The following is a 12,021-nucleotide window of genomic DNA, read 5'->3' on the forward strand; positions in this document are numbered from 1 at the left end:
CTGAATAAAAGAGATAGTTGTAATGACAAGAAATGGTTTGATGAAAAAATAAAACATTGACTTTTTCATTTTCTTGTTGATCCAATTATTCAGAACTTAATTATTCCCATAATTATCTCATTTATTTAGAAAAATTTTGATTTAGATTTTTTTTTTTTTTGTTTGTTTTTGTTTTATGCCTCCGTATAAAAAGTGTGTAATTTCACAATCTATTTTCTGGGAATTTGCGCATTAACAGTTTGTGAGTATTGTGGGGATGTGGTCATCCTGGATATGAATATCCGCCATCCAACATATTGAAAAGTAAGTTTGCAAAGTCAGCAGCAGCAGATAAAAGGTTAACAACATCATATCGTTTTTTAAATAACTTTATTGAAAGAAATATGAAATAACATCTTCATTGTGACAGAATGGTGCGTACAAATGAACTTTACTAATATTTGCTTTCATGTGAAAGGATCTTTTAGTGCTCCTCTCCATCTGCATTTAATCATTCATAATTACACACTTAAAGAACATCGGCCGATGATGGCTTCATTGTAGACACACAAATAAAATTATCCATAAAAACTAAATACACAACACACTACACCATGTAAGATTATGATGTTTAAAGTGTGGAATGCATGTCTGACTTTTCTAGACATCACTGCAAGGAACATCAAGAATGCGGAAAACTGCTTGTCTGCTTGTCTTGAGGAAGTGACAAAAACATTGTAAATTAGTATGACAGATTAAAGAAAACTTGTGTTGGCATGTAAAAGCTGTTAAAATTCAGCAACAGAAGTTATGATGGCATCTTAGTCTGTCTATGTGATCATTTCAGGCAATGAATGGTGAAAGCAGCCAGAAACCTGTTAAAGGTTGGTCTTTCCACAGGATCTCAGAATCTAAAAATCTGGAAGTAGCCAACATCCTTTAGAGTTTGAAGGAGTTTATAATCAGTTGAACATTTGTAGAAAAAGGAAGGTCATTATTTTTCCATGATGCATGACGGCTGTCATTCTCCTCAAAGCGTGGCCAAACCCACAACGATCAAAGTGATGAGCAGAGCTGCAGGACAGGAGGAAAGAGTGGAACATTAGGCATCGGACACTTTTCTTTTTCAAACAGGACTGGATCTTTCCATATAACTGGGGGAAATTAATGTTGTGTCTGATGCTTACACTGCATGAGTGAATAGTGGACAGTAACTCCATGAGCAGTGGTTGCTGGGGCGGCGGTGGTGGTGGTGGTATTGGTGGAGTTTGTAGCCATGTTGGTCACAGTTGCATTGGGATTAGTGAGGTTTACAATATTGGTTGTGACTCTGGCCGTCGGAGTTCCCAAAGTCCCATTAGCTGAGAATTCAAGCCAGACAGAAAGTTTCAAACACATGTGACACCGTTCCTGTGATGTCTGTTGAAGCTCCTGTGAGGCACCAGTGATGCAGTGTTTCATTTTAACTTACAGGCATTGAAAGGTCCAGTAATGACGCTCACTGAGGAGCTTGTTGTTCGTGTCATTCTGAACAAAGTAGGCACTCTGTCCATAATAAACTCAGGAATTCGAGCCGTAAAGGTGCACTGGATGGTTTCTCCGTTGACTCTTCCACTCACATTGTTCACATTAAGCTACAAAAAGACCAGATGGAGAGTTTAAAACTGTGAAAAACATGCAAATACTTGTGGCTTTGATTATGGTTTGTCATGGTATAAAATCAGTTTACTATCTCATCTTTCCACCCCGTATCCACAATCTGTCCTCAGTTTTGTTACATTTTCAGATGAACCAAAACTTTATGAAGTTGGTTCAGGCAACACAAGTGTTGAAGACCACATCAAATACACTTATGTAGGTTATGTGATTGCCAAGGTTGTTTGTGGTATTTTGCACAACATATTTGTATTGAAGTAATTCTTTCACAATGAGTAACCACAGAAGAGAGAGCAGGTCATCAGAACTCACCATTGTCTCAGTCAGTGTGCCATTGTCTAACAAAGCACCAATGAACTGCACAGTGCCGTTGTTGTTAGCACAGATGTAGGACGTGTCGTTTCCTCCCTGTGGACAAAAATGACAAATTTTATTTAATTTCATTTTGACTTTTAAGTGACCAGCATGTGAGGTTGTGTTCATGGCCATTTCTTAGCTGGGATTAGGAGAAGTAACTTGACATACCAGCGTGGTGTCACCTGACAGCACGCAACCGGCGTAGCCATCTGATTGTGCTGAAAGCTCAAATTGGAAGTCTCGACCACTCTGCTGCATTGCGGAAACAAAGAAACACGATCCTGCAGTGGAGGGGTCGCAGTCGCTGGGTTCAGCCAAACAGAGCCGACTGGATCCACAACCAGCCCTTGAGGGAGACGTCTATCAGAGGGAGACAATATGGATTTACAAGGGTGACATATGAGATATGTTGATCACCGTGGAGTAACTTTATCATTATGTTCTGATTTGTGGGTTTTTTTTTCCCTTTCACTCACTGTTAGATTTGCCACTGTGGTGTTGACTGTAAATGGGGCCATGGTGGTGGTAGTGTTGGTGGTATTGGTGGTAGTGTTGGTGGTGGTGGGGAGGTTGGTGTTGGAGGCGGCGGTGGTGACGGGGGGGTTGGTGTTGGGGGCGGTGGTAGTGGTGTTGGTCGTGGTGTTGCCGCTGGTAGAGTTGGCCGCCAGGTTGGTCACAGTTGCATTGGAATCAGCGAGGTTTACAACATTGGATGTGACTCTGGGTGTCGGGATTCCCAAAGCCCCAGAAACTGAGAATTCAAACCAGACAGACATCACATTAAAATTTCCCGCACATGCGACACCATTAATGTGTCATCTGTCATAGCTCCTGTGATGCATCAATGAAGTGCTCTTTCATTTGAACTTACCAGGATCGAAAGTTCCTGTGGCGACACTCAGTGAGGAGCTTGTTGTTGGTGTCATTCTGTTCACATTGGATGATGGTACTCTGACCGTAAAGATGCACTCGATTGTTCCTCCACTGACTCTTCCACTCACATTGCTCACATCCAGCTGTGAAAAGACCAGATGGATGATGATGATGAACCTTGGGATTGCATAAAACACTTGTCGCTTTGAAAGAAGGTTTTCATCTACCCTGTATCCACAATCCGTCCTCAGTTTTCTGACATTTTCAGGTGAACCAAAACTGTATGAGCTTGCATTAACCTCACAGTGGTTGGTTCAAGTCGCACAAGTATTAAGACTGCATAGAATAAATTGATGAATGTTCAGCGATTGCCCAACCTACATGTGGCATTTTGCGCAAGATGTTTGTATTAAAGTAATTGACAAAGTTTAACCACAGAGCAGAAGAGCAGGTCATCAGAGCTCACCATTGTCTCAGTCAGTGTGCCATTGTTGAACAAAGCACCAATGAACTGAACAGCACTGTTGTTGTTAGCACAGATGTAGGTTGTATCGTTTCCTCCCTGTGGACAAAATGACAAATATGCTTTCATTTCATTTAAACTTTTTAGTGACCTTCATGTGAAATTGTGTTCATGGCCATTTCTTAGCTGGGATTAGGAGAAGTAACCTGACATACCAGCGTAGTGTCATCTGAAAAGATGACAGCAATGTAGCCTTCTGACTCTCCTGAAAGCCGAAGTTGGAAGTCTCGACCACTCTGCTGCATTGTAGAAACAAAGAAACATGATCCTGCAGTGGAGGGGTCGCAGTTGCTGGGTTCAGCCACACAGAGTCGACTGGATCGACAACCAGTCCTTGATAGAGAAATCTATCAGAGGGAGACAGCATTTACAAGGTTGAAGTATGAGATGCTTTGATTACAGTGGAGTAATGTTATTATTGTGTTATGATTTGTGGGGTTTTTTCCCATCACTCACTGTAAGATTTGCAACTGTGGTGTTGACTGTAAATGGTGCTGTTGTTGGGGCCATGGTGGTACCTCCAGAGGTCATGTTCCCTGATGTCATGTTGCTTCCTGATGTCATGTTGCTTCCTGACGTCATGTTGCTTCCTGATGTCATGTTGCTTCCTGATGTCATGTTGCTTCCTGATGTCATGTTGCTTCCTGATGTCATGTTCATTCCTGATGTCATGTTCATTCCTGATGTCATGTTGCTTCCTGACGTCATGTTGCTTCCTGATGTCATGTTGCTTCCTGATGTCATGTTCATTCCTGATGTCATGTTGCTTCCTGATGTCATGTTGCTTCCTGATGTCATGTTGCTTCCTGATGTCATGTTCATTCCTGATGTCATGTTGCTTCCTGACGTCATGTTGCTTCCTGATGTCATGTTCATTCCTGATGTCATGTTCATTCCTGATGTCATGTTGCTTCCTGACGTCATGTTGCTTCCTGATGTCATGTTCATTCCTGATGTCATGTTGCTTCCTGATGTCATGTTGCTTCCTGACGTCATGTTGCTTCCTGATGTCATGTTGCTTCCTGATGTCATGTTCATTCCTGATGTCATGTTGCTTCCTGTTGTCATGTTGCTTCCTGATGTCATGTTGCTTCCTGATGTCATGTTGCTTCCTGATGTCATGTTGCTTCCTGTTGTCATGTTCATTCCTGATGTCATGTTGCTTCCTGATGTCATGTTGCTTCCTGATGTCATGTTCATTCCTGATGTCATGTTCATTCCTGATGTCATGTTGCTTCCTGACGTCATGTTGCTTCCTGATGTCATGTTGCTTCCTGATGTCATGTTGCTTCCTGATGTCATGTTGCTTCCTGTTGTCATGTTCATTCCTGATGTCATGTTGCTTCCTGATGTCATGTTGCTTCCTGATGTCATGTTCATTCCTGATGTCATGTTGCTTCCTGATGTCATGTTGCTTCCTGATGTCATGTTGCTTCCTGTTGTCATATTCTGTGTTCCAGTTGATGAGGTGTCTTGACTGTAAGTACCCAGGAACCCCCAGGACAGAGTTGCCAACAGGACAGTGATGACCAGCCTGCTATCCATGCCTAGAGAGATTGAGATCATTCAGTCAAGTGAATTGTAATCAGCTGTGCTGTCGCAGAAAACAATTTACTGTGAAATTGCTGATGTCCAGTATCCAACATGCGTAGGATACTGGACAAAGAGAGCTACTCTGACTCTGGATAGAAGGGTTTTAGTGACGACACTTTGAGGTCAACATACATCATCCAGATCTTGATTGTAATCCCTTGATGGGCCTTTGTGTTACCATTTAAGAGCATGACAAGCTCCTGAATTTAACTTGATTTAAATATTTTGCCTCACCTTTCCTGGCCAGGTGTACTGGCTTGTGAAGTTGCCAGGACTCTTCCTTTATAGGTTGGAAAATAACTTGAGTCCCAACTAACTGTTGAACATTATCTCTCTTTTCACTCTCTGCCTTCAAAACAAGAGCACTAAGCATATTATTTCTGTCAATATATGGGAAATATCTGACTTCTATCTCATATCGTTCAAACCTGGGTAGAATCAGTTTCTATCCTACATAGATTCTTTCCACACTGACTTTCTAGTCACTCTAACATGTCATCTTTGGATGTTTTTGTTTGGTATGATATACACCAAACCCAAGAGGACCCAAGTTTGAAAAATATACCACCCAGGAAGCTGTCACACACTTATAGTTTATAGTATATATAGTGGTATTAAAGATGGATGGACATATGCAAGCTATAAAATGGGATTTCAGAACACTATTGGTGATGTCTCATAAGCTCTGTCCATCTTTAATTTACTGTCAATGGTGTACCCCCCAAAAAAAATTCTTTACAGACCCCCGCCATACACATTAATTAATTAATTAATTAACTTTTTTTGTTTTTCATAAAATTATTAAAAATATGTCATGGCTCACAAAAATATAGAACAACAACAATAAATCAAAAATAACTTGCAAACTTAGTTAGAATATTACAATCAGATTGTGTCGAATTCAAGTCGGATAAGACAGATCAAAACCTTAATATAAGATGCGATTTAAGAAAGAAATACTCCACAGAATTCAATCATACAGAAAATACTTACTGATATTTTGATGCAAAAATCTGTAAGAAAAAATAGGGTGAAGTTTTTCTCTCGTTGGGGTTGTGTGCGTAGCTTCGTGTGTATATCTTGTGAGTTTCCAGGTGAAGTTGTGGCAGCTGATCAATCAGTGCGAGTATTTATAACTGACGATTGCAAATATGTTGTTCCTCCCATGGGGCAGTTCTTAAAAAAAAAAAAAAAAAAAATTAATAAACAGGGTGTGCACAATTAAAACCAGGAATGCAATCAGTCAACGTTGCTTCCAATGCACTACTTCCGTAGGTGTTCTCAGTGTAAAGTACTGCCAAATATCCCTACCCAGAACATCACCGAGACCAACCAGCTGATCTACAGTATGGCATCAGTCATCGTGGAGATGCTCGGCTACAACATGAACAGCATGAGTAGCCAGAAGTCAGAGCCTCCATGGAAAAGTTGGCTTTAGGCAAAAATCAAGGCAACGTGGAAAAAAAGTTAGTCTCCTGACAGAACTGGACAGAGGTGTGAAGCTTAAAAAAATACCCAAAAAATACTGCAAGCTGTCCACAGCTGAGCATTGGGAAATGCTAAGCTAACTCATAGCCCTAGCTACCCATCTAAAGAGATATACAAAAGCCAGGAGAATAAACACAACATTCTCCAACAACCCAGGTCAGGTATACTCTCAGTGGCAGGGCAGTAAGACCACAGCAGACCCACCCAGGGTGGAGACTGAGCATTACTGGAAGAGTATCTGGGAGGAAGAGGCACCACACAACATTAAGGCACAGTGGCTAGGAGACCTGCAAGGAGAACACCGCAACCTCCCAGAACAAGAACCTGTAGTCATCACAACAGCAAACATCCAGAAAAAAGTGGCAAAAGTGAAGAACTGAACAGCTCCAGGTCCTGACAGGATTCATACCTACTGGCTGAAGAGGCAAACAGCAGTCCATGAACGCCTGGAAGCCCAAAGGACCCAGCTTCTAAAAAGAGGGAACCACCCCCAAGGTCCAACAGTCCTTGACCAGGGAACGATACCATCCAACTACAGGCCTATAACCTGCCTCAGCACTACACGGAAGCTCCTATCTGGCATCATTGTGGCTTAGACAAACAGGCATATTGGGCAAAACATGAGCAGAGCCCAGAAAGGAATTGGCAATAACAGCAGAGGAGCCAAGCACCAGGAACTGGTGACTGGTGACAGCAACATCAGGAAGAAGGAACAGGAACAGCTGGACAAATGCCAAGCGCTGAAAGAGCAGCTGGAGAAGACGTGGGGTGTGAAGGCAACAGGGGTGAGCATCGGGGCGCCCCTTGTATGGCCACGGCACCCCCCCCCCCCAGTACGTGGCACCCCAGGCAGGAAACTGCTTCGCCTGTAGGACGGACCGGCCCTGGATGGAGGCACACAGGGCAGCAACCCAAAAGCTGGATGCATGGCTTCAGGAAATACTGGGAACAACATCTGAGTAAAGAATAGCACAGTGCTAAGAACATCTAAGATCCTGCAGAACCCTCAAGCTACCAGGCCTCTGGTAGAGGCCCCAAGCTGGAAGGACATACCGCCCAGGAAGGGCGAGAACACGGATTATATCTGCACACAGTGTGTGTAAGCTGCTCTTGATGCTGGTTGAAGGACGAGTTGCTTCAATAACTGGTTTGTCAAAAGCCCTGAAAGCACTGCTCTTGGCTTCGACATCTATTGTCTTCTTCAGTTTCTAATGAACATTTACCCCATCCTAATAATCCAACAGGCAAGTTTTAACAGCTCTGAGCTGTCTGTCTGTAGTGAAGGATGTGTTAATAATGGGTATTAGCTGCACAGGATCAAAAGAACTCATTTGTTGAAATCCAAAAAACCACTTACTTTGGCTTTTTTTTATTATTATTATTTTGGATTTCTCCTTTGAAATACATTTAACGAAATGAAATATTTATATATTATTTTCGGTGTTTGATGTATTGAGTATCACACATTTAATCTCAATTCAGAATCATTAAAAGTACAACTTAAATTCCAAAAAGGTTGAGATAATGTGTGGAAAAAAAAGACAATGACCATGTATATTGTACACCAATATTTCATCCACAATAAAACAGACTTTACATGTCAATAAGAAAATAAGATTTTATTACAGTTTAATAAGATTTTGCTGTGAGCTGATGTGAAGTTGCCACGGGGGATGTGTGACGTTTGTTCATTATTGATCGCATTGCCAGTTGGCACAGAAACAGATTGCTGGCCTGGGTTAGTCTTGGCTGGAATGCAGCAGGTTCAGAAACTGGCAAAGTCCCCTGATAAAAGCACCTGAGGTATGTGAATCCAAAGTAGTTACAGAAGGCGATTCTTGCATTGCTACCAGTAACAGCAATTTTGCCCAAGAGCAGGAGTTTCCAATCTCTTGAAATCACAGCTCAGGTCAACGATGGCTTGAGATCATAATCAATGACTGGAAAAATTTGTATGAAATCCCCTCAGGAGTCAGGCTGTCACTAACCATACCTCTATCATTGTGTTAATGAGTGTGTTTGAGATGGAGACAGAAGAAAATAAATGTGTAATAATAACAGTAAATATAATAACTTAGTAGTATTAGTAGTTATTAAGTAGATTTAATAACCAGAATTACTGAAAAGGTACTGATAAACCACCACTGATAGTTAAAAAGTATCATTAAAGTGCTAGTAATAGTGAAAAAGTGCTATTAAAGATCCAGTAGCAGTAATGACCTTGAGACTGTTGGTTTCATCTGAGAACATGATGGATTACACTCCGAGTGGAAACCAGAACAAGACTGCTATATCGTTTATAAAAGCCACCAGGTGAATGTATTCCTCTATCATATTTGAACTGTTTTCTGATTTATGTGAAACACGCGTTACGATCAAATATTATGCACATAATCTCTTGTTTTTGTTTATGACCATTTATTTTGTTTAATTGTGCTGTTTGTGTTTGAAGTAAGTATTGTTCATTCTTTGACTGACTATTGATTTTCAACATTTTGTAACAATGGATCAATTTTTTCTTTCTTTTTTTTTTGGGGGGGGGGGGGGGGGGGTGGGGATCCATGGTTTTCTTACTTTGCATTTTTTCCCCTCCTTGCAGCACTACAGCTGCTTATTAATGGAACCAACCTGATGATGACTTGAAAAAGTCATTTTGCCTCTGGGTGATTCAGGTAAATTCCCTGAGTCATTTCTGGGCATCAGACACGACCATAAAGCCAATTTCTGTCATAACTCAGCGTTTAGAGCCAGAGCATGTCATGTTTTATTTTATTTTCATCGAGAATTCCATATATTTAGAAAGCAATTGACGGGACAAAGCTGCTTTGGAGCAGCACTGGCCATGAATCCTGTCCTCATATACAAGTCAACTGTGAGCTGTGAAACCGGTTTGGTGTGTTTCATGCATGAAACTCGTCTTGTGATTTTTTTCGTCATTGTTTTGTTTTTTCTTTTTTCTGTTGAGTTAACTCCGGACATGAATCAGCCGAATGAGCTCATAAAGCAGACATTCTACAGAAACTGACTGTGGCAATGTGCTGTGAAGAGTATTACAGACCCGTTTCATGCTATTTGTCTTGCCGGTATTGTGAAACTACAAAGAAAGGATCGTTCGTCACTGAAGTACAAGCAGCTTTTGCATTGTGTCGTCATGTACCTCTTAAATAAACTCCCGTTTTTTTTGTCGCTTCTTCTTACGCAGGCCACACTGGCTGCTTGGACAATAGAAGAATTGGCCGCTAATCAAAGACTCTCTGTGCTCGGGTGTCAGCGTCGGCTGGGTAACGAATGCATTTCCAAACATGGGGCTAATTTTAGGTCCGCTGCGCCATTAATAGCTAACATATGGATCGTTTCCATAAACCACTGCGTTGTGCGAGTTAGCAAATTATGAGAAGTTTTAGTTAGTCTTTGAAAAATGATTTTCGTTTCAGAAAAGTTGGTTGTTAAAGACGCTCTATCATCAGGGAGTTGGAGAGTGAACAATGACGACAAGAAAAAACTACAGCAAAACGGATGAACCTGTGACATGCAGCCTCAAAAGACGAAAAGCTTTTACTTATTCAAGGTTGCCAATGTGAGGCAAGTTACCATGTAGCGTCTTATGTAAGTGAGTTTATTGAGTGTTAACAGGACCGTCTGGCAAACAGGAGCCACTTCAATCTAGATGGAGTCTCTGGTGCAGGAAGGAGCAAAGTCCACAGTGCAATGACTTGAAAGAAACTTCCTGAAGTTAAGTAATCAATTAAAGGCAAAGATCCATTCTGTGAAGAAGCAGATTGTACATTGTTTACTTTACTTTGAATACAGACTTGATGTACTTCTGCTTAGAGATGAATGAATTGCTGGGATATTTCCCCATCTTGGTAACGCTAAAGCTCACTGATGACTCAGCTTAATTACTCTCTTCTACTGAGGCTTACACACTCAATTATCTGTCTTTGCGACATGTTGCTGGCTGGAGAAGTGTTTGTTAGGGAGTCCCACAAGAGGAAAGTTAGGAGCAGGTCAATATTTGTCTTGGGATCATTGTATGCACTTCTACAAATGTGTACGCAAGAGAGCAGAGTGTCAACAGACGTTTATCTTCCTAGCTGCTTGGAAGGAATCTAAGAAACTGTGACCATATTTAAACGGAACACGTACAGATCATGAAATAAATGGAATCAAGCACCACAGTTTGGATTGAAATCATCCACAGTAACCGTGTATTTTGCAGAGTTCAGTGGGATCATATGATACTGAGTGGCCTTTTCGATACTCCGCCCCTCCTTTTGTAAACTAATGATGTGGCTGAAACAGAACGAGGAACACCTCTGAGCATGTTAATCTGCCCTCATCAGTCTGAGCATTAACTTATCTCTATTGTTTCCAGTAAGATAATTTTAACTGATTTCTATCACAAGAGTAACGATGGATTTCCTGAAAAGAGCTGCGAAGCTGCTGTCTCTCTTTGTCCTGTTCATTAAACACTAACCTCCTGAATGAACTCAGTCATTCTGGAAGCAACATGAAACTTTAAGAAATGTTTCCGTCGTGCCTTCAGCAACAAGATGTTAGCATCAGAAGCGTCGGCTTTCCTTTAACAGCACAGTAGTCAATCACCTCGATCATTTAGCTCAGAAATGAGATTCTTTCCGGAGATGGTGTTCGGCCCATTTTCCTGCATGTGCACTAAAACCGCAGGAGCACGTACAGTTAGAAGAGAAACACTTTAACTTTCAGGTTGGGACTGGAGTTTTCATAAACTTGGGTTTCCAGTGTCTCCGAGCATAGACTAACCAATCCACCGATGTAACTTCAATCTGACCCACAAAGTGCCAGCAGCTCGTTACACATTAACACAGATAATGAAGACATCCTAAATCAATTTTTTTTCTCCCCTAAATAATCAATCACTTCCACTTTTCAGTAACTTACAAATATCCACAAATGTACTCTTGACTGTCGGCGGTCGACACAACACTGGCCTTCATCGTGTTGAGGACTGTATTTTGTGAAGTGACCCGTCACTCTTCGTTTCATTTGTTCCTCTGCAGAAATGTGAGAGCTCCTCCTCTTTGCTCAAGGTTGGCTTCAACAACATTTCAGGCCACAGAAATCCAGCCCTGCTCGTCCGTCCACATCAACGCTGCGCTGTCTAGTTTCCTCGTTTCGATTACAGGAAAAATGACATGCGATACGGATTCATAGCAGTGTGCAAAGTTTCCTTATCTCTTTGTGTTTAATCAAATAGTCATTGTAATGTCTGCGTGTTCCCGCCCTTTCTCAGAACGTCCAGATCAGTGCGAGCTGGCAGCAGCTGCTTAACCTGGCAGAGGAAGCCAACATAACAGGACCGACACGTCGGATGGAATTCAACCATTGACGTAAACAAAACCACAAACATTGCTGCTTGTGTTACAAAAATTTGGTATGCGTGTATCCACACTTCATTTGACGCCGCAAAGTACTGGGCAAACAAAGCTTCAGTAAAAGTAAATGCATGATTTCACCGCATCCGTGTACTGAAGGACCTGGTTTACAGTGAGCAGCATGACTGGACAAATGGT

The 12,021-nt window shown here is 41.6% G+C and overlaps 1 protein-coding gene across 1 annotated transcript; it reads right to left on the minus strand.

Annotated features, from left to right (window-relative positions):
• Nucleotides 1–358: 358 nt before the first annotated feature.
• Nucleotides 359–4,746, minus strand: LOC115386009 (putative GPI-anchored protein pfl2). Its single transcript, XM_030088137.1, has 10 exons — nucleotides 3,845–4,746; nucleotides 3,544–3,735; nucleotides 3,332–3,427; nucleotides 2,864–3,008; nucleotides 2,469–2,743; nucleotides 2,161–2,352; nucleotides 1,948–2,043; nucleotides 1,451–1,613; nucleotides 1,167–1,340; nucleotides 359–1,053 (listed from the first exon to the last, which is right to left on the minus strand). Exons 1-10 carry the CDS (start codon nucleotides 4,742–4,744, stop codon nucleotides 1,010–1,012), a joined length of 2,277 nt encoding a protein of 758 aa, XP_029943997.1. The 5' UTR covers nucleotides 4,745–4,746; the 3' UTR covers nucleotides 359–1,009.
• Nucleotides 4,747–12,021: the final 7,275 nt, after the last annotated feature.

Source organism: Salarias fasciatus, chromosome 3 (genome assembly GCF_902148845.1).
Source record: "Salarias fasciatus chromosome 3, fSalaFa1.1, whole genome shotgun sequence".
NCBI lineage: Eukaryota > Metazoa > Chordata > Actinopteri > Blenniiformes > Blenniidae > Salarias > Salarias fasciatus.